The sequence below is a fragment of the Cynocephalus volans genome, chromosome 10 (genome assembly GCF_027409185.1).
Source record: "Cynocephalus volans isolate mCynVol1 chromosome 10, mCynVol1.pri, whole genome shotgun sequence".
In the NCBI taxonomy this organism is placed as follows: domain Eukaryota; kingdom Metazoa; phylum Chordata; class Mammalia; order Dermoptera; family Cynocephalidae; genus Cynocephalus; species Cynocephalus volans.
In genome coordinates, this window is record NC_084469.1 from 28715440 (window position 1) to 28739411 (window position 23972).

Genomic DNA, 23972 nt, shown 5'->3' on the forward strand with positions numbered 1-23972 from the left:
CCCCTGCCATCCCCCCAGCTTGGCTGCCTCCCACAGCAGCAGGTGAGCCCATGGAATTTTAGAGGCCAGTGCTGCTAAGGGCTGGCCATGGTGGGCAGAGGGGCTTGTCAGGAGACACAGGAGGACACTGTGAGGAGTCCCATCCTACATGGAATCTCAAACACTCAGAAGGTTACTGCCTGGGTACTTTGGGTGTGGGCAACTTCTCGCTGTTTGCTTCTTTTCAACAGTACCCCCTACTGCCCCTCACCCCTAATGTTCCTGGTTTTCTATCTTTATTGTTGGTAAATCATCGCTGACACTTTCCTGGCCTGGAACTGAGTCCTCTAGTCTCCAGCCATTCCTTATAGGAAGTGAGAACAGGGAAGTGGATGGGGGAAACAGACCTTTCCAGAGGGAGAGGCTGGCACGGGAGGGGCTGGAGTCCAGTGGGCCTGTGCTGGCATTGATAGCCCATTGGCAGGGACCTACCCCCCAGGTACCCTTCCCTTTCCTCCTTACAGCTTCCCCCGCCCAGGAAAGGCCAGCAAAGCTTCCTTCCTTCCTCCAGGAAGCACATCTATCCAGGGCAGGCTCATCCCCTGTGGCCACACAATGGCCCTTATCAGCTGTGGAGTCAGGCGCAGAGAGTGGTGCACACCAAGTCTCACATATTTCCTGTTTCCATCCAGCGGGTCAAGGGTGGGCCCAGAGCGGCCATATCCTGACTGGGGCCAAGAGGAGGGAGAGCACTCCCCCGTCCCCTTTCCGCCTCTCAGTCACTGCTGGACTCACCCCTCCCAGGCAAGGAGGGGCCCTGCAACAGAGGCAGGGGCAGGGGTGTGTGAAGACTTGAGTGCAGGAAGGGGAGAAGTAAGCATGTGGAGGAGAAACAGGGGGACCCCTGGAGTTGAGAGACCCAAGAGAGATTCAGCAACAGGGCTACATCAATCGGAATGCGGAGGTGGGCACAGTGCTTTATTAGTAGTTTTTTGCAATTGTTCTCTCGCGGTAATCTTGTGAATAGGTACAAGATTTGTACATTACAGACAACTGAGACTCCTTTGTATGTTGGGGAGGTTCGAACTCTGAATCAAACCCAGGTCTCCAGACTCTATTCCTGCATGACACCACAGCTGTTTGTGTAACTTTGGAGGGATCACACCACTTCTGTTTTCCCTGTCTGCCAGATGAAGGGTGCTATTTGGGAGCACCCATGATGGCTGTGCATGTGAGAAGGAACAAGGTAGGCAAGTGAGGGGGTTCACATCTCCCTAGGTGTGTGTGTTGGGGGAAGGGATCGGTTACCATGGGGGAAAACTTAGCAGGAAGGATCTGGGGAGAAGTGAGACAGAAAGAAAAGATGGTGACACTTTGGACAGCTTAACCCAGTAACAAGGCACAAGACTAGGGTTTGAGGGAGTGGTGGGTGAGGAGGGGTGGACACTAAGAGCACAGTAAGCACCTTTTCCAAGGGTTGTCAGTTCCAAGAAATCCATTCTACTTAGCAGCAGAGTAAACTAAGCACCCAACAGCATAGATGGCATTCCCCACCTGGGCCAGGGATCCAGAGGGTCACCACTGCAGAAACCCATCCTACTCCCATCCTGGCCACATCTGCCAACCCGACACCGAAAGTCTAGTCTGGATCTAGAGGGCCCTTGTCCCTGGAGTCTAGCAAGGAGTTCTGGGCTCATCACCATGTGCCTCCCTCACCCCCATCATCAAAGAACCATACACAAGTATAAAAGCAATATTTCTAATTATCCTCCAATGTAACAGACACCGAACACAGGTAGCCACAGCCTGCTAGAAGCCAAGGGGACAGACAGTTCTTGATATACATGGCTCCAGGGTGGAGTGTAGAACATAGAGCAATTGGAGTGACTCTCAATCTCAGGTCATAGGATGGGCATGACAATCACTGAGCAGGCTTCCTGAGGTGTCTTCTCCTGGGAGAAAGGCCATTGAGTCACCACTGGCAGGAGGTGAGTGTCTGGAGTGGGGACAGGCAGTATCCGCACAGTGCCTGGAGGGTGCTCCCTGAAGACCCTCAGGGCCAAATTTTCCAAAATGTCTTGATCCTGGCTCTCCTTTCTGACTGCCCCAACTTCTGGGTCCTGGGGGATCCAGAGAGAGGAGCAGTTTCTGGCTAGTGACTCCAGACAAGGTTGGGTTAGATGAGCTTGATCTGGCAAGAACCTCCTGGGAAAGTCTGTGGCTGCAGCTCTTCTGCCACTTGTCAACCCTTCTAAGAAGGCAGATTGGAGGCATGGGGCCTGACCCACCAGCAGAAGCTAACCTGGGTCATTTCCAATTCTCTCTTCTCAGGCCCTGAAACTTCCTGGGTCAGACTTATGCATGGGGTTTGGGGAAGGTTGTGCTGCAGAAAGACCCTCATTAACCTGCTCACAACCACTACATAAGAGCCTGGGTAGAGGGACCCCTTCATGCCACCCACTTAGTCATACTGCTTCTGTTGAAAGCAGGGATCCCAGACCCTCTGCTTATTCCTTATGGGAACAAGCTATGAGATGCCAAATCTCCTGGAACTCAATGCTGTTTGTGCCAACCAGTCTATGGAGCCTGTACAAATGTGAGCATCTCCCCCTCCCAGGCAGCCTGAGGCCCAGAATGGTGTGACAAGAATGCAGGCCTGTGCCAGATGGGGCATGTGCCTGGCAGGACTGCTTGGGCGGGACTGGAAGGATGTGTGGGGGGAAATCAAGAAATGACATTCAGGCTGGAGGGTCCTTCCACATCTGGTGGACTGTCCCCAAGTCTTCACTGTTGACAAACTAACTGGTTTCACCCACATAGCAGCAACAACAACCTGTATTTAAGTGGCCAATTCCAGAAATCTGGACTGGAAAGAAGAAAAGAGTCTGGCTAGAGCTCACTCTGGGAAGTGGGTACATGAAGGGTATTTGGCTGCCTCTGCAGGGGACTGGGCTGGGCCCCAGCACACCTGGCAGTGGTAAAGCAGAGCTGGCTGCCAGTTCTGGCCTCTGCCCTGGATTCACTCCCATCACAGTTCAGATCTGTGGTTGGGCTTCACCCAGTGGGTCCTCCCTCAAAAAGGAGCAAGGCGGGATCTGCAGGAATAAAACAGGTGGCAGAAGGGGGAAGAGCAGGCCTTCTTCCATGCCTTTCCATCACTCTCATTCCGCAGCTGATGTGGTTCCATGGGTATGGCTCAGCTCCTAGGCCTGTGGCTTCAGGGAACGGTGGGCTCATATCCTCTGTGAAACCCTCCCCCTTGCCCCACCAGCATCCCTTACCTGGAAGGGTCTGCTTATCCCCACCACAGAATGCAGATTGTTGCTATAATAACAGAGAAGAAACTGATCCTCAGTCTCAGGGATATTGCTGATATCGATGTATACCTGGAGAAGAAAATGGACAGGAAAGGGGTCAGCTCTACAGCTCTGGGCCCTACCCAGCTCTCAGCAACAATAGTCCAGCACTCTGTTCCTTCCAGAAGACAGAGGAGTGCTCATGGAAGCCCACCTGCTAGAGATGTACCTGGTTCAGGCTGTCACTGGAGGAGACCTGGTTGTCCCCGACCCAGACATAGGATACATAGTCATTAATATGGCGCAGCCCCACCTGTGGGAGGGGGGAATAGGGCAGTCAGTGGTCAGGGAGGACAGAGGATCTTAGAGCAAGTCCTAAGGAAAGGATAGTCTCACTGCTGGTGCTGCCCATCACACTGTACGTCCCCCTCCCTTCAGTGCCAGTCCCTAGGTCGGAAAGAATCCCTGGAGTGGACAAGGGTGAGCTCTTCAGTGTCTCTGCCCAGCTCTTGTGAGCCCTCAGGAGGGATAAACCAGGCTGTTGCTGGTGGATTCCCACCCTTGCCCACCACATCACCTTGTACAGTCCAATCCAGTCCCAGGGGCTGCTGAGGAAGTCTGGGGCTGAGGAATAGCTGATCAACATGTTCTCCATGGTCCACAGGTCCTCGGGTATCAGGGTGATCAGCGGGGCAGATACCAATGGCTTCAGCTACACACAGGGGTGGGAAGGGAATTGAAATCCCAGAGCATCATTCTGTCTTGAGGCAACTGTTCCTGGCTGTTCTCCCCAGCACAGTGCGGGGAAGAGAGGCACCCAAGGTGGGGAGGGGTGTGTGCACAGAACTCCACTATGCTGCCCTGGCTGGCTAGAGGGGAAGAGAAAGGGCCAAAGGCCTGTCAGGGGGGTGGCTGGCCCTGCCAGGGAGAATGGGGCTGAGAGCCAGCTGGGTAACATAAGCAGCCAAGTGCTGGGGGGTGAGGAATGGGGGAGAATGGGCAAGTTGCTGAGAGGTTTAAGAAAGAAGCCAGGCAGCTGCTCTCAGGCCTCCAGGGTTTCTCACCCTAAGTCCCAAATCCAATTTTGTGAGGGGATGCTCTGGTGAGAACAGCTGTAAGAACGTGGAAGGGCACAATGGTGTAAGGACAGAGAAACCAGTATGAACACGTGAAGGCTGAGGGAGCACCCAGCAGCTTGAAGGAGGTAAACACTGCCTTGGTCATTAGATGGCAAGATACAAGAATGCAGGGAGCTCCCTTTGCAATCTGATCCAGAGGGTTTAGGGCAAATAAAAGGAAATCCTACTTCACACAGTAGGTAATAAGTGTAATGGAACTCATTAGCCCCAAGGGAGAGGAAATGGAAACCTATTCACAAAGGGTTTGAACACGTTTTTGACAGACAGAGCCATCAATGGTTCCTAAGAAGAGCTGGGATACCTGACCTGGGAGGAAAAGCAATCATGTCCTCCTACAGGTCTCCCCTGGGGGATTGGCTGACACTAGAACCTGGCCTGGAGAGCTTGGGGATGTGGCCCAGCATAGCTGTTCCTCTGCCAAGTGTCAGGCAACCCGGTTCACCTCCAAGACAAAGGTACCAGTGACAGGCTTATGGTCACTGATGCTGTACATCATATGGCTGACGTAGCTCCTTAGAGACAGGGAGAAGAGGGGGGCCAGCAGACTGGGGGTGTGGGAGCTGGCCTGGGGCTGCCGCTTCAGTCTCCACAGGATGCGGTCGGTCCATGCAGGTTTGCGTTTTTTCTCACTGGGTGTGGGGGAAGAGAAAGAATGGAGAGAAGAAAGGGTTGACATGAGAGCAGGAATGAGCCCCCATGAGCTTGCTGGAGGAGCCCCTAATTCCGAGGTCTAATAACGGCTGTTTCCCAAGAGAAACCCAGGTTTCCCAACAGAATCAAAGGTATGCTGGCCTTTGTCAAACTTAGCCAAGGACCCTCTGTCTAGCCCATATTTTTATTAGTCAAATTGTGACTCAGAAACATTCCATTTCAAAGCTTTTCTTTTCTGAATAAAAGCAGCATTAGATTAAAGAAGCTAAGGTTTAGATTTTGAAATTAGAAAGACCTGAGCTTGAATTTGGCTTCCCTGCTTACTAACAGTGTGACCTTAGGAAAAGGAAGGGAAGCATTTAGGGAATGTTTACTACATGCTTGTAATCAGTACTCTTTACAGAGTACTGATTATCATTCACTCTTTTACAGGTGGGGAAGTTGAGTCTTAAACTTCTTAAAAATTGGTTCAGTGGTGGTAACCAGAATGTTGACAGAAACATATAGACAGTAAAGGCCATTCTGAGGTCTCAGATGGAAATGGGGAAGAGCTTATTGGAAGTTGGAGCAAAGGTCACCCTTGTTATAGACTGGCAAAGAACTTGAACCATGTCCATGCCCAAGGGCTTTATGGAATGTAGAACTTAAGAGCAATGAATTAGAATTAGAATATTTGGTGGAGTGCTATAGTTTGAATGTCCCCCCAAACTCATATTGAAGCTGATCCTCATTGTAATAGCATTAAGAGGGTGGGAAATCAGACTATGGTATTGAAAAATGGGGCCTTTGGGAGGTGACTGGATTGTGAGGGCTCTGCCTTCATGAATGGATTAATCCATTTATGAAATAATGAGTTAATGGATAAATGTATTATCATAGGTATGGAACTAATGGCTTTATGAGGAGAACAAGTAAGCATGTTAACACACTCTTGACTTCTGATCAAGATGGCAGAATAGGGCCGACCCCGTGGCGCACTCGGGAGGGTGTGGTGCTGGGAGCGCAGTGGTGCTCCCGCCACGGGTTCGGGTCCTATATAGGGATGGCCGGGGCGCTCACTGGCTGAGTGTGGTGTGGCCAGTCACAAAAAGACAAAAAAAAAAAAAAAAAAAAAGATGGCAGAATAGATAGTACCCAGTGTCACCCTCTCCTACAATCAAACAATTTATAACTATTAAAAAGCAATGACTGCCAAGCTGGGGCCACTAGAACTCAGAGGAAGAGGAGGAGACCTACAGAATTCATGAGGGAAGAAGAAGCCATGATGAGAGAAAGAAAGGACTGCTCCGACAGTTTTGAGTCCTGGCCACATCAAGGCTGGCCCTGGTGAGCACACAGAGCAAAAGCTGACAAAAGCCACAGCTGTGCTCTTTGTATGAAGTTGCTTGGAGGCTGCAGGGGAGAAGAAGGCCTTGGTGGCCCCCAGTCCTGCAAGACCGCTATCAGGGTTCCTGTGGACCCACATAGGAGCAAGAGGCCACAGACAACTGAAAAAAGGAGCTACTCAGAGGCCAGTGAGTCATCACAAGCGACTGGCATGTGGCCTGCCCAATGGGAAGTGTTTGGAGTGGGGGGGGTGGGAGAGACATGCCCATCGAGGGGAACATTGGGGCACCATGGACAGGTGATCTGCTCTCCAATTAGCACAGGCCCACTCAATGGAGACTGGTCAGGAATATAGAACTGCAAGGGATGCAGTTTGCTGAAAAGACTTAGGCACAGACGAGAGTTTCCACACAACCTGGGTATACCGGACCTCAAAAGACCCGGAAGTGCGTACGAGGCCAACAATTAAAACCTGAGCTGCACAAAAAACCTTTCCCAGGGAATCAGCAGCAAAGCAGCAATTTAGCTCAACCACAGGGCTCAAGTGCTGATTCCCACAGAAAGTTTGCCCATTTTAGAAGTAACCAAAGGACAACAAATTAGTTCTAGCACAGAGTTTAAGTGGTGGGGGTAGCTAAAAATCCAACACAGAACTGAAAGAAAAAACAAAACACCTACAGATCAGAGATAAAGTTCTGTTATCAACCAGTAAAGGTCTAAAACCACCAAAGAACACCTATAAAACCTAGAAGAACTGGAAGCCCCCTGGGCTCCCAAACGGGGGTGGGGGAAGGGCAAAGGCCTCAGATACACCCCCAACATCCGCAGCCAGCCCAGTGACAACCAAGCCACCACTGGAAGTGCCCCAGTCTCCTGAGCCAGGGTGTTGGGAGACCAAGGGACTCAGCTACATACCCTGACATCTGCATCTAGCCCACTGATGACCACTGAGCCGCCATTGGAAGTGCCCCAGGTTCCTAAGCCTGGGTCCTCAGCCACACACCCCCCAACATCCACTTCCAGCCTATCAACGACCACTGAACTGCCACTGGAAGTGCCTCAGGCTCCTGAGCTGAGTTGGGGGTCATCAAGGGCCTCTGCCACACCATTCCAACATCCACACCCAGCCCAGTAATAACCACTCAGCCACCACCAGAAGCACCCAGGGCTCCTAAGCCATGGCAGTGGAGGGCTGAGGGCCTCAGTCACACCCCCGCAAATCTGTATCCAGCCCAGTGATGACCACTGAACCACCACCAGAAGCACCCAGGGCTCCTAAGCCATGGAAGTGGGGGGCTGAAGGCCTCAGCCACGCCCTGGGGACATCTGCATACAGCCCAGAGAAGACAACTAAGCCACCAGCAGAAGCACCCTGGGCTCCTGAGCCAGGGCAGTGGGGGGGCTGAGGGCCTCAATCATACCCCCGCAAATCTGTATCCAGCCCAGTGATGACCAAGAAGCCACCACCATAAGTGCCCTGGGCTCCCAAGCTGGGGTTGGGTGGGCCAAGGGCCTCAGCCATGCAGCCCCCCATCTGCATCCAGTCCAGCAAAGACCACTGAGTCACCACTGGAAGCACCCCAGGCTCCCAAACCAGGGTGGTGGGGGGCTGAGGGCCTTAACCATGCCCCCCGACATTCACATCCAGCCCAGTGACAACTGAGCTACTGCCACAAGTGCCTCGGGCTCCCGGGATTAGGGGGACTGAGGGCCTCAACCATGCCTCCCCCAACATCTGCATCCAGCTCAGCAATGACCACTGAGCCACTGCTGGAAGCCCCCTGGGTTCCCCTGCTGGAATGAGGGGGGTGCCACAGGCCTTGATCATGCCCACCCCTTCCACCTCCTCCTACCCTATCCCTTTTCCCCTTCCCCTCTCCCCCTCACCCCCAACTGCTTCACATCTTAGAACATACTAAAAACAAAACAAAACAAAAAAACACAGTTGTCCCCTTCACCATGTGATGCTCTGCATTGCCTCAGGACTCTGCAGAGTCCCCACCAGGAAGAAGGCCCTCACAGATGTTCCCCCTCAACCTTGGACTTCCCAGCCTCCAAAACTGTAAGAAATAAATTTCATTTCTTTATAAATTAACCCCTCCCAACATATATATATATATAAATTACCCACTTTCAGGTATTGTTATAAGCAACAGAAAACAGACTAGTACAGAAAATTGCGGAAGAGAAGTAACTTTCTCAAAGTCACACAGCCATTAAGTAGTGCACCAGTATTCAAGGCCAGGTAGCATGACCACAGAGCACGTGCTCTCAACCACAAGGCCAGCCCCTCTTAGGACTAAGCTTCCTCATTTGTAAAATGGAGATAATAATAGAAGTTTCCACACAGAGTTGCCGAGATGATTAAATGAGAAAAAGTACATAAAATGTTTAGCACATGCTTGGTTCAAAATAAGCTCTCTACAGACACCAGCCATTATGATTCTTTGCTCTCAAGAGTCAACTGAGAGACCTCCCACCTGTTCTCCTCTTACCAGTTTCTCTGAGGAGCATGAGAGAGGCTGTACAGCCTTTGGAGACAAAGTGCTTTCCTCCTCTAGGTAACTGAACTTGCCCAAAGACAGACAAGTCTCTGACACTGAACCTAGCCCTGCCCAAGCACCCTCTGGGGTGTTCTCTAAGCCAGCTGGACTTCCAGGTCCCACCCTCAAAATGGAAACAACCAGCTCTGAGTCCTAGAATCAGTGGGGGGCTAGGGATGGGGGAAAGCTGATGTTTCTGGGTTCCTCCCCCTTGGTGGAAGATCTCCTTTCTCTATAAATCGAAAGAGTAGTAAAGCCTGATCAGATGATTCCATACTTTAAAATCTTTAAGGGGTCTTTATTGCCTCCAGAATAAAGTTCAAGTCTCTCAAGTAGGGCTTTCAAAGGGCTCGGGAATGTGACCAACATCTCCCCCCATCTCTGTCCTACCTTATCTCCCACCACTTCCCCAGACCCCTCAGACCTACCTAACCCTTCACTCTCTCAAACCCCTGGACCTTTGCTGTTGCTGTTTTTGCTGCCTGGAACACCCTTCTTCACCAGGAAGAGTCTAAATTCCAACACTGCCTTTGTCATAAAGCCATCCCTGAACTTACATTTCTGCTTTCAGAGCATTTTATTTTATTTATTTTTGGCAGCTGGCCAGTACAGGAATCTGATTTACAAAGCATTTTATGCCAGTACTTACACAATTACATTATATTGTAATTTTCTGTTTCTCAGTCAACACATCAATTAGTGTGTGAACTCTGAAGGCAAGGACTGCTCTTGGAGTCTCCTGTGTATCCTCAACATTAGTACAGATCCTGGCACACAGGTACTCAATAACCGCCCAAACTAACCAAAAATCTCCAAGCTCTTCTCTCTCCTCAAAAATGCCCATCTAATCTTAACGCATACAGTTCCATATACTTGTAATCAGCTTGAAACACTCAATTACTATTCATTTGTTAATTCATTCATTGGTGACTGGCTGGTACAGGGATCTGAACCCTTGACCTTGGTGCTGTGACACTGTGCTCTAACCAACTGAGCTAACTGGCCAGCCCTTCGATTACTATATATATATAGGTGGCTAGCTGGTACAGGGATCTGAATCTGTAACCTTGGTGTTATAAGGCTGGGCTCTAACCAACTGAGCTAACAGGCCAGCCCTTCGATTACTATTTTAAATAAACATTTTGAGTGTACTGTTGTCACTTCAACAGCAATATAGAATTCCAGCAATTGAGGAGAATGGTATCACAGTGGTGAACTCAGACTCTAGAATCAGAGATCAGTTGGGGGAAGGTTCTGTACTGTTAATTAAGAGCTAAGTGCCCTTGGGCAAGTGACTTCACCTCTCTAAACCTGTTTCTTCAACTGTAAGATGGGGTGATAAGAGTACTTACTTCAAAGAGCAATTATGAGGATTAAAGAAATTAAGGCATGTCAAAGGAGTGGTCAAGAAGTGGTAACTGGCTAAACCATGGTCTGCTTATGGACTCCTTGGGTTGTTTCCAACTTTTCACTCTTCTGAGGAGTGTTCAGAGGACATGGGAATGTGGCATTCCCATTCCAGAGACTACAGACACCAAATCCCTGAACTCTCCTTAGACATTAGGTGTCTAACAATGCTTAAAAATTGGTAATATACTAATGCACCTTCTCTCTTTCAAAGCATTCCCTTCCCCCTACTTCCCTATGATGATTAAGAGCTTAAACTTCACATCAAGATCCTCTCCTTGTCCTGACCACAGTGTCTCTCCTTCCTCTTCAGGACCTCTCAGCCTCCCCCTTTTCTCCTTTTCCATGGCCTGGTCCAGGCTCATCACTGGGCACCTGTATTGTTTATTCTTTCAACCAAGATTTACTGATCAACCCTTATTATATAACAAGGCAACTGGGAATATGATAAACAGGACCAACGAGGTTCTTGAGGCACTTGTCTGACAAACAAAATATAAGAAACAAATAAACAAAATAAATGTGCACAAATTAAATCTTACAAATTTCCTCCCAGCTCCCCATTTCTAATGATAAGAGCTAAAAATTGGGTGTGGGGCTGGCTGGTTAGCTCCATTGGTAGAGCGTGGGGCTAATAACACCAAGGTCAAGGGTTTGGATCCCTGTACCTGCCAGCCTCCAAACTAAATGAATAAATGAATGAATGAATGAATACATACATACATATATACATACAAAAACAAATAATGGGTCCTTCTGTGCACTAGTCACGGTGATAGGTGTCTCATGGGCTGTTCTAATCTTTCCAACAATACTGTGTTACAGGTCACATTTTTCTCCTTCTATGGGAGGACACACTGAAGTTCAAAGAGGCTACTCTGTCCATGTGGAAGCTGGATGTTTGCCCAGGTCTGCTGACTATGAAGTCCATGTTCCTTCCACTGTGCTCCACTGTCTCTTACAACTAGCCACCTTGTAATCCATTCACAACAGTATGAACTATCTCACAGTGTGCACTATTACCAGGTGAGGCCTCACCAATGCTTTTTGGCTTAATGGTTGTGACTGAGTACAAGACTTGTTTCTTAGGACTGGTGGTTAGCTCAGTTGGATAGAGCATGGTGTTGGTAACACCAAGGTCTAGGGTTCAGATCCCCATACTGGCCAGCCACCAAAAAAAATAAATAAATAAAAGTAATCGTTTCTGGAGGTGAATTAGCAAACCTTTACTTTCGAAAGATTAAAACCAAGTAACTCACAAGATTCTCTTGACCTAACAGTCTGAAACACTGAGCCAATTTACTGACCCCAAAGTAGTGATATGTTCAATTTCTGGGTCCAAAAGCATTTTCCCTTCAGCTCCCCATACATGGCTTTTGTTTATGTCTCACTGAACTCTGACCATGGTTAACCCATCAGGCACTTGGGTTTAACTAGATTTGATTATAATATCCTCTGCTCATTGCCTACAGAGGGGTTATCTGGGTTCATAATGGCAACTGTAACAAAACTCTACTTCAATCCCTGACTTTAACAGGATTTCCCATCCTGCCTTTAGCTCTTTTACCCTCCCCTGTAATGGAGCTGATTCGTTTCTCATTACATCTTGGCTTGAGGACATGGCAGTGGCTGGTCAAAGCTGCATACCATACCCTGCACACAAATCACTCAGTCACTTTGTACAGCTGGGAAAGGCCAGGGTCTCTGCTGGGTCAGGCTCCCCTCAAAGTCCCCTCATCAGTGCTGCTGACTGATTGGATTGCCTGCCCTTCTCTTTTCTGCTGAACTCTGCTGCCTCCTTCAAGATACTCTCCTTGAAATAAGTGTGCTTGACCCCTCCTGGCTTCAGCTGTCCGCCTCCTTACCATTCACTCCAACTTCCTTTGACACTTCTTCTTCTTTTTTTTTTTTTAAAAAGATGACCGGTAAGGGGATCTCAACCCTTGGCTTGGTGTTGTCAGCACCACGCTCAGCCAGTGAGCTAACCGGCCATCCCTATATAGGATCCGAACCCGTGGCCTTGGTGTTATCAGCACCGCACTCTCCCGAGTGAGCCACGGGCCGGCCCTTCCTTTGACACTTCTGCACAGAGTTCTAGAAACCTTCTATGGGCTAACTTCTGGGCTTGATAGTGTTTATTTGGATCTCTTTGCCATGGGTGGGTCCCTCTGCTAGACTGGCTGCTCCTTAAATACCATGTCTTTTCCTTTTGTCTTCTCAAGCTCCCAATCCAAACATATGCTAGGCACTCTGCTACATGCCAGGGATGGTCATAAATCAGATCCAGTCTCTACTCTCTGGGCATTCAGAGTACAGCAAGAAAGGCACACTGTGTTTTAAGAGCAACACTGAACAGCAGGAATGATTACATTTTGTAATGATGAACATGCTAATTATCCTGATTTGCACATCACACACTGTACACAGGTATAGATATTCGACTCTATACCCCACAAATATGTATAATTAATTATGTTTAAAAACAACAACATTGAAAGTATGGTATGTGCAAGGCTTGGTGGCAGCACAGAGGCAGGAGAGGAACTCTCAGTGAGATGGGGAAGGGTAATGGGAAGGCTTCCTAGGAGAAATGATGTCTGAACTGAATTTTCAAGAATGAATAACAGTTTGATTAGACAGGAATGTCTCTGTTCCCCATGTGGGCTCAGGCCCTGCCCACCACAGGAACTCCCAGCTGCCTTTGGGCCTTGGCCACAGCCAGGAATATTTGTTATGATGTCCCCTGTTCCTGCCCAGACATTCCTTCATTTCCTGGGCTCCAGGCAAGGGGAAGGACTACTGAAAGCTCATGGGTCTGGAAACATACAGACTTGAGTTCAAATCTTGCTTGAACACTAAGTATGTTATTACCTTACTTAGACAGTCCATGAGACTCAGTTTCCTTATTTGTAAAAAGTCAATAACAGTGTCTACCTATGAAGATATGGTAAGAATTAAGCAGCCAAAGCCCTTCGCACAATGCCTTGCACATGGTAAGTGCTGGATGATGCCAATCACAATGAACTACTATTATGTGGAAATAAGTATCTGTTTCCTCCTTAGCTAGCATTTGCTGTCCTGCCCTCTTTGCTGCTTACTGGCAAGACTGGCTATGAATGCAAGGGCACTATGGGCTTGAGGGAAGCATTGTGGGCTACAGAGTCGAGACTGGTCTGAGCCCCAGCTCTGCCACTCACTGGCTGAGCCACCTGGGGAAGTCCTTTGCATCTCTGAGCCTTTCTACCCTGTCAGACCCTGACAACTGCAGCCCAGACCCAGCTGTGTGCAAAAACTTCTAGTCTCCTGTTAGTCTACCATGCCCTGGGGGGAAGGAACACCTGCCAACATGGCCTATCAGCAGCTCTTTTCCTGCTGGCAAGTGAGGTTTTGAAGTCAATTGGTAGAGGTCCCACTGAGGCCTTAGAGCTTCCATGATGACTTTCATTTCCAATGGACGGCTGTGGAGACTGATAGGCTCCCTGCAGCTGTGGACCTGGGCCAGCTAGCCAGCAAGAGACTGCCCTTTTACCTCCTTTCTGTGGCTCAGGCTGGGCTGTTTCCTCTGTTCATTGCCTCTTCTTCTGTGCACTGCTCTGGCCATAACCCCACCCCATCTTTATCCCCTCTCCTGAAATGACTCACTCTTTCTTTCCTTGGCAGGGACACTTTTTTTTTTTTTTAAAAAGATGACCAGTAAGGGGATCTTAACCCTTGGCTTGGTGTTGTCAGCTCCACACTCAGCCAGTGAGCGAACGGGCCATCCCTATACAGAATCCAAACCCATGGCCTTGGTGTTATCAGCACCGCACTCTTCCGAGTGAGCCACGGGCTGGACCAGCAGGGACATTTTGGCTCAGCCATACTACTTCCAGAAACAAGCTTGAGGCTGGCCGGTTGCTCAGTTGGTTAGAGCACAGCCTTGTAACACCAAGGTCAAGGGTCTGGTTCACCACACCAGTCAGCCGTGCCCTCTCCATTAAAACAAACAAACAAACAAACAAACAAATTAATAAACAGAACTAAGCTTGCAGTCCCACCTCTTGCCCCGGGCTGGCTATGGAGATGCCTATACATTTCCTAAATCCCAAAGGCCAGGGCTGCCCTGCAGCCACCTCCCGCCTCCCTCCTGAGACAGTCCTGCTAGGAGGAATGAAGGAGCTGTTCCAGGTGAAACAAAAAGCTCCATACCAGTAAAGGGTTCTTCTTTTCTTCAAAGAGATTAGGGCCCTTGACCTATATTGGGTCAGAGACCTATTATTGCCAGATCTTCTTTTGCCCCTCTGCCTAAGCTTCAGGTTTTGGAGGTTGCCTGGCTCTTTCTCAGCTTCTTAGAAAGATTTTCAGTAAAACTACCACCTGAAGACATGAATCTTAAAAAACAATAGTAGTTATCTCCCATCCTTACCAGGTGCCAGGCACTGGGCTAAGCATGTGCAAATTCTCATTCAACTTTCAACCCCAACAGGTATATACTGTTACCATCCCTATTTTATACAGAACAAAATTGAGGTTTAGACATTTTGTCTATTGTCATACTGCTTATGAGGAGCAGAGCTGTGCTTCTAAATACTAGATGCACTGTCTCTGTATTTTCCCCATGATGAAATTCTTCACTGACTACTTCAGCTTCTCACATCCTATCTGATACACTCACAGGCTGGGGCAGGGGTACTGAATACCAGGAACTGCCTGAGCCTAGCTTTCTGCCCCATCTGGGGACCTGAAGGGGAAGTGGGGGCCAGGATTCCCAGAATGCTGCAGTGCAGTCCTTCCTAAGTCAGGAGTCAGCTGCCTCCACCCTCTCCTCTGGCCCTACCTGCCCCCTGTCTCCCCTGCCCTTGCTAGAACCGGCTTTCCATCCCACTCTTTCTGAGGACAATCTGGGACATCTTCCACAGTCAGCACCTCATGAGGGGACACAAGGCACTGCTCCTGAGAAGTGATGGCTGGATCTATTCACGCTTTCCTAACACTTCTTTTCTGAGGCAGCTCCCACTGCCTCTAGGGCTGGCATGGCCTGCTTCCTGGGCCTACTAGACCCCTAATTCCTCCTCACCTGGTGTCATAGTCGTTGGAGTTCTTATCAAACTTATAGGTGGGTGGGAAGAGCAGGGGGCCCTCCTGGAACTCCCGGAGCAGCGGGTCGTGTCTCCTGGCAATGCTGAGCTGTAGATAAAGACACAGTCTCCATCTCCAATAGTCCCAACCCAATGGCCCAGCACCACCTTCCATTCAAGGGATCAGCACATGCCATCACAAGTGGGGCAACAGTCAAGCAATGCCACTCCACCTCCTCACTGCCCCAATGGCTGCCTTAGTAGTGCTCCCCGCCTGCCAAGGAGAGCAGATGAATCCTTTTGGAAACATTAACCCACAGACCCAGGGGAGGAGCTGCCTACCATGAATTAGATCTCTCTGGGGGAAGATCAGGCACTGATAGTAGTGGGTGCCCTACTGCCAGTCGTGAAGCCCTGCTAGACCCCTGACCTCCCCTTTGGGAAAAGGAGAACAGCTGGGAGGGAATCTAGGCAAGGCTCTGCACATTTCACATGGACCTCCACCATGGGCTCAGATCACCCCTCGGGACCCTCCCCTCACTTGATACCTGATCCTTCTCCCACAGGTCACTGTAATACCGATTTTTTATGGATTCCCGAACAAAGTGCAACCCAAAGTCTTCGATCCGAAAGTTCATGTCTCCGATCCAGAGGATGAGGCTTCAGAAAGAAAGGAGGGCAACCTGAGCATTTGTGATGAAGTCAGAGAATGTGGGAGCAACAGGTGACTCAGGCCTGGTCACCTAAGGGCTGCCAGAGAGTGGAAAGCTGGAGGGGACAGGTGAGAAGCCAGATGCTAGGAGAGGATCAGATAAAGACAAGGGCATGCATGGGTCCAGTGGGGCTGCTCTCATGGCTCCTACACCACCACTGAAGCCAAAGAGACCAGCCCAGAGGGGCACATGGCAATTACAGAGCAGGCTCTAGTCTTCCCTTTCTCTCCCTCAACTAGCCACTAGGAAAGGCTGAGAAACAGCACTTCTGGTAGCCTTAGGGACCATGAAGTTCTTGACCTGGGATGTTCAGAAGTGTCCAGGGTTTCTCAGCAGGACAGGGGCTGGAGGAAGGGAAGCCCGGGCAGAAAGAGCTGGGTGGGACTGTAGATGGGCACCAGGGATGAAGCTGGAGAGGGTGAGAGACAGAGCACTGACTGACTCTAGCTGGGGAGCAGTGACCAGGAAGAGGATGCCAGCCTGGGCTGGAGTGGGAGAGAGGGCAGGGGTGACAGTTTGCAGCTCCAGGCTCACTCATGGTCCAGGATGTTGGGGATATCAAGTCCTTCAAAATTCTGCATCTCCAGGATCCGGTCAAAGTGTTCTAGCCGCTGGTCATTGTTGGACATGTGGGGAGGCAGATGGCAGTTGATGATGCTGACATAGTAGCCATAAAGCTTCAGGCAGATGTTGACTCCCCCTTTGTTCCCCTGGCAGGACAGGTGGGCAGAAGGGTGAGAAGCTACTCTGGGTTGGACACTCCCCTTTATTCCTATCCTAGGCCTGAGGGGAGATACTTTCACCTCCCCTAGGATCTTCCAGGGACAGGCCAAGCTTCCCAGGGTAATCTCTCCAAGCACAGAGCCCAGCTCACCCAGCCTGGAGTCTCTCAGGGATACCAAGTCCCCTCTGAGGAAGGACAGTGAGTATGCAGAGCACTGGGCTGGACAGAGTACCAAGATTTATTTTACTTCCTTTTTCTTTTGCCCAGCTCATTACTCAGACAACAGCTCGGTCCTTACCCAGTACCCGAAGAGGCCAGTGGGGGTGGATTTTGTAGAGAGGATCTGGATATAGGGCAAATGCTGACACTTGGCAAAGACCAGTAAGAGGAGCCCCTGCATGCGAACATAAGAGACCTGCAGGAGAGTGAGAGCAGAGAGATCATTCATTAAACTGCATAGGCCAGGTACATCCCTGCCAGGCCTGTGCTAGGGGGTCTGGAAAGCCCTGAGCCGCCACACGCAATGCCCCACCCCAAGATCCATGGTATTGCAGTTTGAGTCTCAGAGTTTCACTCCTTTCCTTCCTTCCCCTCAGCTGCCAAAATGACATCTTCTGGGAGCTGAGGTTTCAGTTTCTCCTCCTGGGGGTGGAGGGGAGAGAAGACGAGGCTGCCAGGGCACCATGCCATCAGGAAGGCAATGATGCTTCAGTCCCAGCCCCATGCATGCCTAGGTGCTCTCGTCACTGATGCCATCTTCAGATCCTCTGGGTACTCTTGGGTTGTGACTCCCACTGGCCAGGGCCTCAAAGAGGAATGTGGCTAAATACGATGGTGGCTAAAGGTTTTAAGGCTTTGAAGTTAGGTAGATCTGTGTTCAAATCCTGACTCAGATTCTTAGTATTTGATATTGGTCAAGTCTCTCAGCCTATTTTCTCATTGATAAAGCAGGAATACTAATATCTCATAGATGCTGTGAGGATTATGTGACAGCTGTTACTTTTTGGTTTAAGGATTCTTTTTTTTTTTTTGTCTTTTTCGTGACCGGCACTCACCCAGTGAGTGCACCGGCCATTCCCATATAGGATCCGAACCCGCGGCGGGAGCGTCGCTGCGCTCCCAGCGCCGCACTCTCCCGAGTGCGCCACGGGCTCGGCCCAGGTTTAAGGATTCTTAAAAGTAAATGCAGGAAGGAACGTGAGAGAGGCTTCTAGGCTGCTGGAAACATTCTATATCTTGATCTGACTGATGGTAACACGGGTGTGTTTATATATGTAAAAATCTTTAATTTCTGCTTTTCTGAACACGTTGTAGCTCGGTGAAAAAAAAATTAAAATGTCTCAAGAAAACCCTACAGACTATGCAGTTGGATGTCCACGAAGGCAATGTACAGGGGATGGCAGTGAGTACAGAGAACACATGCTCGTAGGCTGGGGAGAATAGCTAACACCTACTGAAGTACTTCATATCTCACTTAATCTTCATGCCAACCCTGTAAGAAATTGCTCCCTGTTTTGCAGATGAGGAACTGAGATTCAGGGAGGTTAACGATCCAGCAGGACTATCTGGAAAACAACATCAAAGGACTAGGACTGCCAAAATCCCTACTATCTGTGGCTGCAGGGGGTGGGGTGGGAATGGGCCACAGCCAGTGACCCTTTCTCTCAGGTTCAGGCTGTCTACACCCACCACCCGAGTAGCTATTTCCGGAGCATGAAGTACAGAGGCCAAGGAGGAAATCCCCGGGTGGGGAGCATGTACTGGGGCCTTCCAGGAATTATGAAACTTGATCCCGCAGGCCAGGAACCCTAGCACAATGCAGGAGTCAAAGCAGGGGGAACCCCAAACCTAAGACTGAATGAGGAAGGCATTAGAACCTGAGATTTGCCAGAGTTGCTACACATGTGTCCCCAACCCCATCCTCTACTCCCTGTCTTCTGTCTCTTCCATTCACAGCATATATGACAACAGAAGTGGGGGAAGGGCTGGACTATAAGGGACTGACTTCCAGGGTTGGGACTGGAGCCAGGGAACTGATAAGATTCAAGAATAGTTTCAAGTTTAATCTTAACTCACAGAGCAGGTTTAGGCCACTGGGCTCCACCACAAAGACACTAGTCCACTTCGTGAAAGAGCAACAGGGAAGTGGGGGGCAGAGAAGATGGGGTTGAGGGCAGGACAGGGCCAGGCTGGGAGGAAGAGTGGGGCTTTGGTGAAAAGCAGGAGACTTCTAGTGGAAGTTCCAGCTGGAGGAAATGAAGTAGGAGGAGCTAAAGAAGGGACTAGTGGGAGGCAGCTGAGAACTCTGGGCAGGCAAAGGGGGTCATCCCCAGGCTTCTCCAGCAATGGCTGGCAAATCCCCATTCAAAGAACAGGCTGTAAACAGGGCTCACCTGTCCACCTCAATTCTTGGCTGGGGGAAAGAGGGCATCCACTTTGGGTGCCTTGGGAGGCCACATGGGTAGAATGGGTTGTGTCTCTGCCACAAACTGAGCTAATTTCCTTGGCTCAGTTCCATCCTACCAATCCCTTGCCAGTCAGCCAAGGCACAAGGAGGCCTGCACTCTCTGGGAGTGGCTCGTGCGAAAGAAGTGGTTCTGCCCCTCCATGAGGGTCTAGCTCCAAATCTACAGGAAGAGGCCCCTGGGTTTGGTCTGGAGGAAGCCAAGGGCTTAGGAGCTGGCATATTCTAGCCTCAGCAGGAGGATTAAACCTCATATTCCTTCCTCCCCATTCTGCCCTCTTGGAAAGGACACACAGCTCTTGTCCCAGCACCCTTAGGCAAACAAGGGTAACAGAATTAATTCTGAAAAACAAGTCACCCAGGGAAAGGAATACAGGGAATTCTGGTACTTTCAAGAACCCGTGCACTAGGTGCTTTGAATGGGAGTGTGTTTCATCCCTCAGGTGTGCAGATCCAGTAAGGTGAAGATCCAGTAAGCCAGAGCCTTCCTGAGGATTCTCCTATGCTCTAAAGATTCCCCAAAGTATTCTAGTACCTCAGCCTAAGCATCTTTTCCAACTATACCTATTCTCCTCTCCCCTAAGCTCTGGGCCCCTAGGAATTTGGGGTGCATGTCCCCTGTGATTGGAGGACACCCTCTGATACCAGCAGGCTAGCCATGGTATACTTTTCAGTTTTAGAGCTTACCAATATAGCAATAAAGTGTAGTAAAGAACGTGGGTTATGAAGTTGAAAGTCCTGGATTCAAATCTCAGATAGCCCGTGTGACTTCTGAGCCTTGGTTTTAGCTGTAAAATACCCCTATTACAAGAGAGTTGTTATGATTTTAAAATAGTGTTATGTAAAGAGCTTATTTATAATGCTTAACACCAAGTAAGCCTTTGCTAAAAGGTAGCAATTATTACCACACTCAGAGATTTCAGGCTGGGCATGTGAGTAGACACTGGAGGTTGGGGCAGGGGAGCACTGAGGTATTAATAAGTGCTGCTGTACCTCCCCTAGGAATTCTTCCAAGCTAACAAATATCTATGGTTAAACTAACCTCTGGAGTCCCAGATCAGCTCTGGCTACCCTGGAAAGGCACAAGGCAGGCAGGAGCCCCAGGCAGCCAGGTGCAAGTGAAGTTTAAACCTTTCAATAAATGGAAAACAGCATGAAAGGCTGAGTGGGAGTAAGAGGAACACTTCAGACCAAATGACTGGGGGTTAGTGAGGTGAGACATTTCCCAATCGTCCATAACTCATAAATTACCTTGATGAAGCTCAGAGGGGAAAGCACATCCATGAAGAAACTGCTCCATGGGTCTTCAAATGCAGTGTCAGCAAGGCGGCTTATGATTCCAGCATTCATCTCCTGCAAACTGACCATCCCAGGTCAGAGGCTTGTCCCCTTACCAGGAGTGTACTACCTCTGCCACAGACATTTAGTACTGTGCTCACAGACTTTCAAGCCCTGGGTTCTGATAACCATGATTTCTCCCTCCCCTGGCTGCTGATCTCCAAACCCTTGCCATTCCTGACCCGGAATAAGAGATGTGGGACTGGCCTCAATGCAGGCCTAAACTCCTAGCCTTCAGATTGCAGAGCAAGGGAGGATAGGTTACAGTGGTTCTCCATGGGGACTACTTGGGACTGGTTAGGCTTATCCCATCTCACATATAGGGATGGATGAAGGGGTACTGCAGACACGTACCCAATGACATATATGTCCAGATTCAGGTTCTGGTTGTTCAGCTGAAGCAGGTCATTGAGGTCTAGAGGGGGTGCTGCTGAGGCCACGTTCCATGTCACAACGTGTATGCTATGGAAGGAATGCAAAGGGAGGTCATGGGGGAAGGAGAAGACCTTGTCCAGATAACGAACAAGAGTCTAGGCCTGCTAATGGCTGCACCACAATCCACTGCAGTCATAATGGGTAATGCAAGTTTCTGCATCTGGTGGTGGGAATAGGGGCACTAAATAGCAAGCCCTTCATCTTCACCTTTGTCCTCTGAAGCAAGAAATCCCCACCCTGGACTGGCTCCTCCATGTAGGCCCACAGTAGGTCCACATCTGGCAGCACTGTTGCTGCTGACACTAGTAGAGCTGCCAAAGGGAGTCCAAAGTCTTTTGGGTCAGGCAAGGGAAGGGATGGGGGGCTGGATAGCCAGGGATTTATTAATCCCATCAGCTCCTACAGCCATCCCCATCTCAGCGATTGTCAGCAACTTTCTACTCCCACTCCTCAATCCAGGGGTTTCTAAGACCACCAGGAAGAACCTGAGGGTTCAGATTTCACCTTGTAAGAGGCCTTGGCACTAGAGGACAGGGAAATTTCAAAAATAACAAAGATAAACGACCACATTCCCTTTCCTCACTCCCTCCTAGCCAATTGCTGGAGCAAAACCAATTCTGCTAACCACTTCAGGGAGCCAAAGGAGAAGCGTCTAAGTAATGGGTTTCTCAACATCTCTCAACAGTCTACCCTCTTTTGGGAAAAGTCATTCGCTGGATAATATTCTCCACCTAAGCTTCGTACAAGTCCCAGGGAAGCAAGAGAACTAGGTCAGTGGCTCTCAATAACACTGGATCCTGTCAGAGCTTCAGAGAAAGGAGAGACTTGCAGATCTCTTTAACTGAATAGTTACAGCAACCCTCCAAGGAAGACCCAGACTGTGCTGAGTACAGAGCAGGCAGGATCTGCAGACCCTGCAGAGACCAAGAATAGCCACCAAGCCTCAAGTGAATCTAGATACACTATAGGGAGGAGTACCTGCAGCAGCTGAAGATGTAGAATGAAAGAGGGTACAAGGAGGTGGGAGAAGAGGGCGGGTTGTCCTCAAACATCTCTTCTCCACCAGACCCTGTTCCTAGAGGTTTATGTTCTAAAAATCACAACTTGAATAAATTCTTGGCCAGCTTAAAGCAACTTCCTGCCCCTCCCTATGAACATAAACAATACAAAAACTACCTTGCCGGGCACTCAGCCTGAAATTACATGCTTCATTTGTTCACATCTCCCCCTGCTGTCCAACAGAGGATTTAGGAAGACAGCCCTTTTACTCAAAGGCCCCTTGCTTTCCCAGGGACCTGCTCTAAGTGGATGGAGAACAAAAATGGGGATTTCTTGTCCCCATTCTCAGATCCGATGATTAGCAACAAATACATGCATCGTGACTTACACTAAGTTGGTGATTATCGTTGTTTCTCATGAAAGAGCAGGCAAGAAATCAGGCTAAGCCACTTCCCTGAAGGATCTTATCTAAATCTGATTTCTGATTTCGGATTTCCGGAGGTCACAAGGGCATCAGGCAGACCTCGCGATGAATGTGCTGATTAAAAGTAGGAACAATATTTCTACTCTACAGCTGAGGGGAGAATGCCTTGCTATGTCTTCAACTTCAAACAGCTCCTCCAGAAAGCAACTGGGCTCCCCAGTGGGAACAAGCGCAGTGGCCCAAGTTTAGGGGATTGCGAGGCTCAGGCTCAACATGGACACGGGCCTGGGAGAATTCGGGTGGGTCCCCAAACCAGATGTAGACTTCACCCCTTCTCTCCCAGTCTGGTTCCACCCCCAGTCCCGCAGCCCCGATTGGGTCAGAGGCAGCGATCCGCCCGCAGCAGACCGGCCTGCTCACAGGTGTCTTCCTCACCTGAGGTTCATGGCTTTCGGCCCGGTCGGCTTTCGCGGGTTCACAGCCTCCATTGTTCCCACGCGGGAGCCCGGCAGGCTAGCGTCTCCCCGCCCCAGCTGATCCAGGCCCAAACTGTCCCTCGGGCGGCAAGTCTGTCACACCTCGCTCTCGCTCGATTGTTTTCCTTCCGGATTCTGACCGTCCGCCTCGGCTTCCGTAAGAGGCGGATCTTGAGCGCGCCAAGTGCTCCGGGTGGCGCGGATCAGGGGAAGAGGCGGGACTCTCCAACGAGCGCGAAACGGCGAGAGGCTGAGAGTAGAGCGGCTCAGGGTCCCGGCGACGTGAGAGAGGCGTGGCTCGCCTGTCAGCGGAACGCTACGCCACACTGCCCCGGCCGCCGCCTGCCGAAGCCCCGCCCCGTCGCCCGCGGCTACCGGCGCGTCCTGCGCGAGGGGCCGTCTTCCGGCGGAAGTCGCCACCACGCCCCCTCCTTCCCTCTTCCTCATCCGTGAGGGCTCTGGAGGCCCTGGCCCCTCTGCTGCCTTCCCTCCAGCTTCCCACCGCCCAGCGACCCAGAGGGCGAACGGGAGTGGGGCTGGGGGACACGCCGTCTAGCCACTGCTCCGCCGGCGATCCAGTCTCCCCGCGACTACAGGTCACCTCCCCAGTCCCCACGGCACGTTGGTCACGGAGCTCCTACATTCTTAGTTGTCCTCTAGGCCCGCTCCCAGGAGGCTTTCGCTTTTCAAACTCATTGGGTTATTTGTTACACGTGGGACGTCTTGGGGTTTCTGGACTCAGAAAATTGGCCATTAATGAATGAAAAATAAGTCACTGCCTCTATTTGAACCAAACATGAAATGAAGGTTATTTTACTTTTGCCAAAGGTTCACTATGATTTCCTTCAGTCACTGTTTTTGTTTTGTTTTGTTTTTTTGGCCGCCGGCCGGTAGGGGAATCTGAACCCGTGACCTTGGTGTTATAAGGTTGAAGTCACTGGTTCTCAAAAAAAAAATTTTTTTTCGGAGTGTGTGTGTGTGTGGGGGGGGGGTGTGCCTGA

At 50.1% G+C, this 23972-nt stretch overlaps 1 protein-coding gene across 4 annotated transcripts; it reads right to left on the reverse strand.

Moving 5' to 3' along the window:
* Positions 1–936: 936 nt before the first annotated feature.
* Positions 937–23105, reverse strand: INPP5K (inositol polyphosphate-5-phosphatase K). Of its 4 annotated transcripts, XR_010024611.1 has the most exons (13): positions 22931–23105; positions 20992–21099; positions 20551–20659; positions 17134–17250; positions 16646–16821; positions 15947–16058; positions 15398–15507; positions 4857–5043; positions 3853–3987; positions 3505–3588; positions 3261–3365; positions 2948–3074; positions 937–2099 (listed from the first exon to the last, which is right to left on the reverse strand). XR_010024611.1 is itself a non-coding variant. In XM_063110731.1 (12 exons), exons 1-12 carry the CDS (start codon positions 22981–22983, stop codon positions 3015–3017), a joined length of 1356 nt encoding a protein of 451 aa, XP_062966801.1. In that variant the 5' UTR covers positions 22984–23105; the 3' UTR covers positions 937–3014. The 4 variants fall into 4 exon arrangements, 3 of the variants coding, with proteins under 3 accessions (XP_062966801.1, XP_062966803.1, XP_062966802.1); XM_063110731.1 differs by having other exon boundaries at positions 937–3074; XM_063110733.1 differs by lacking the exon at positions 20992–21099 and having other exon boundaries at positions 937–3074; positions 20551–20652.
* Positions 23106–23972: the final 867 nt, after the last annotated feature.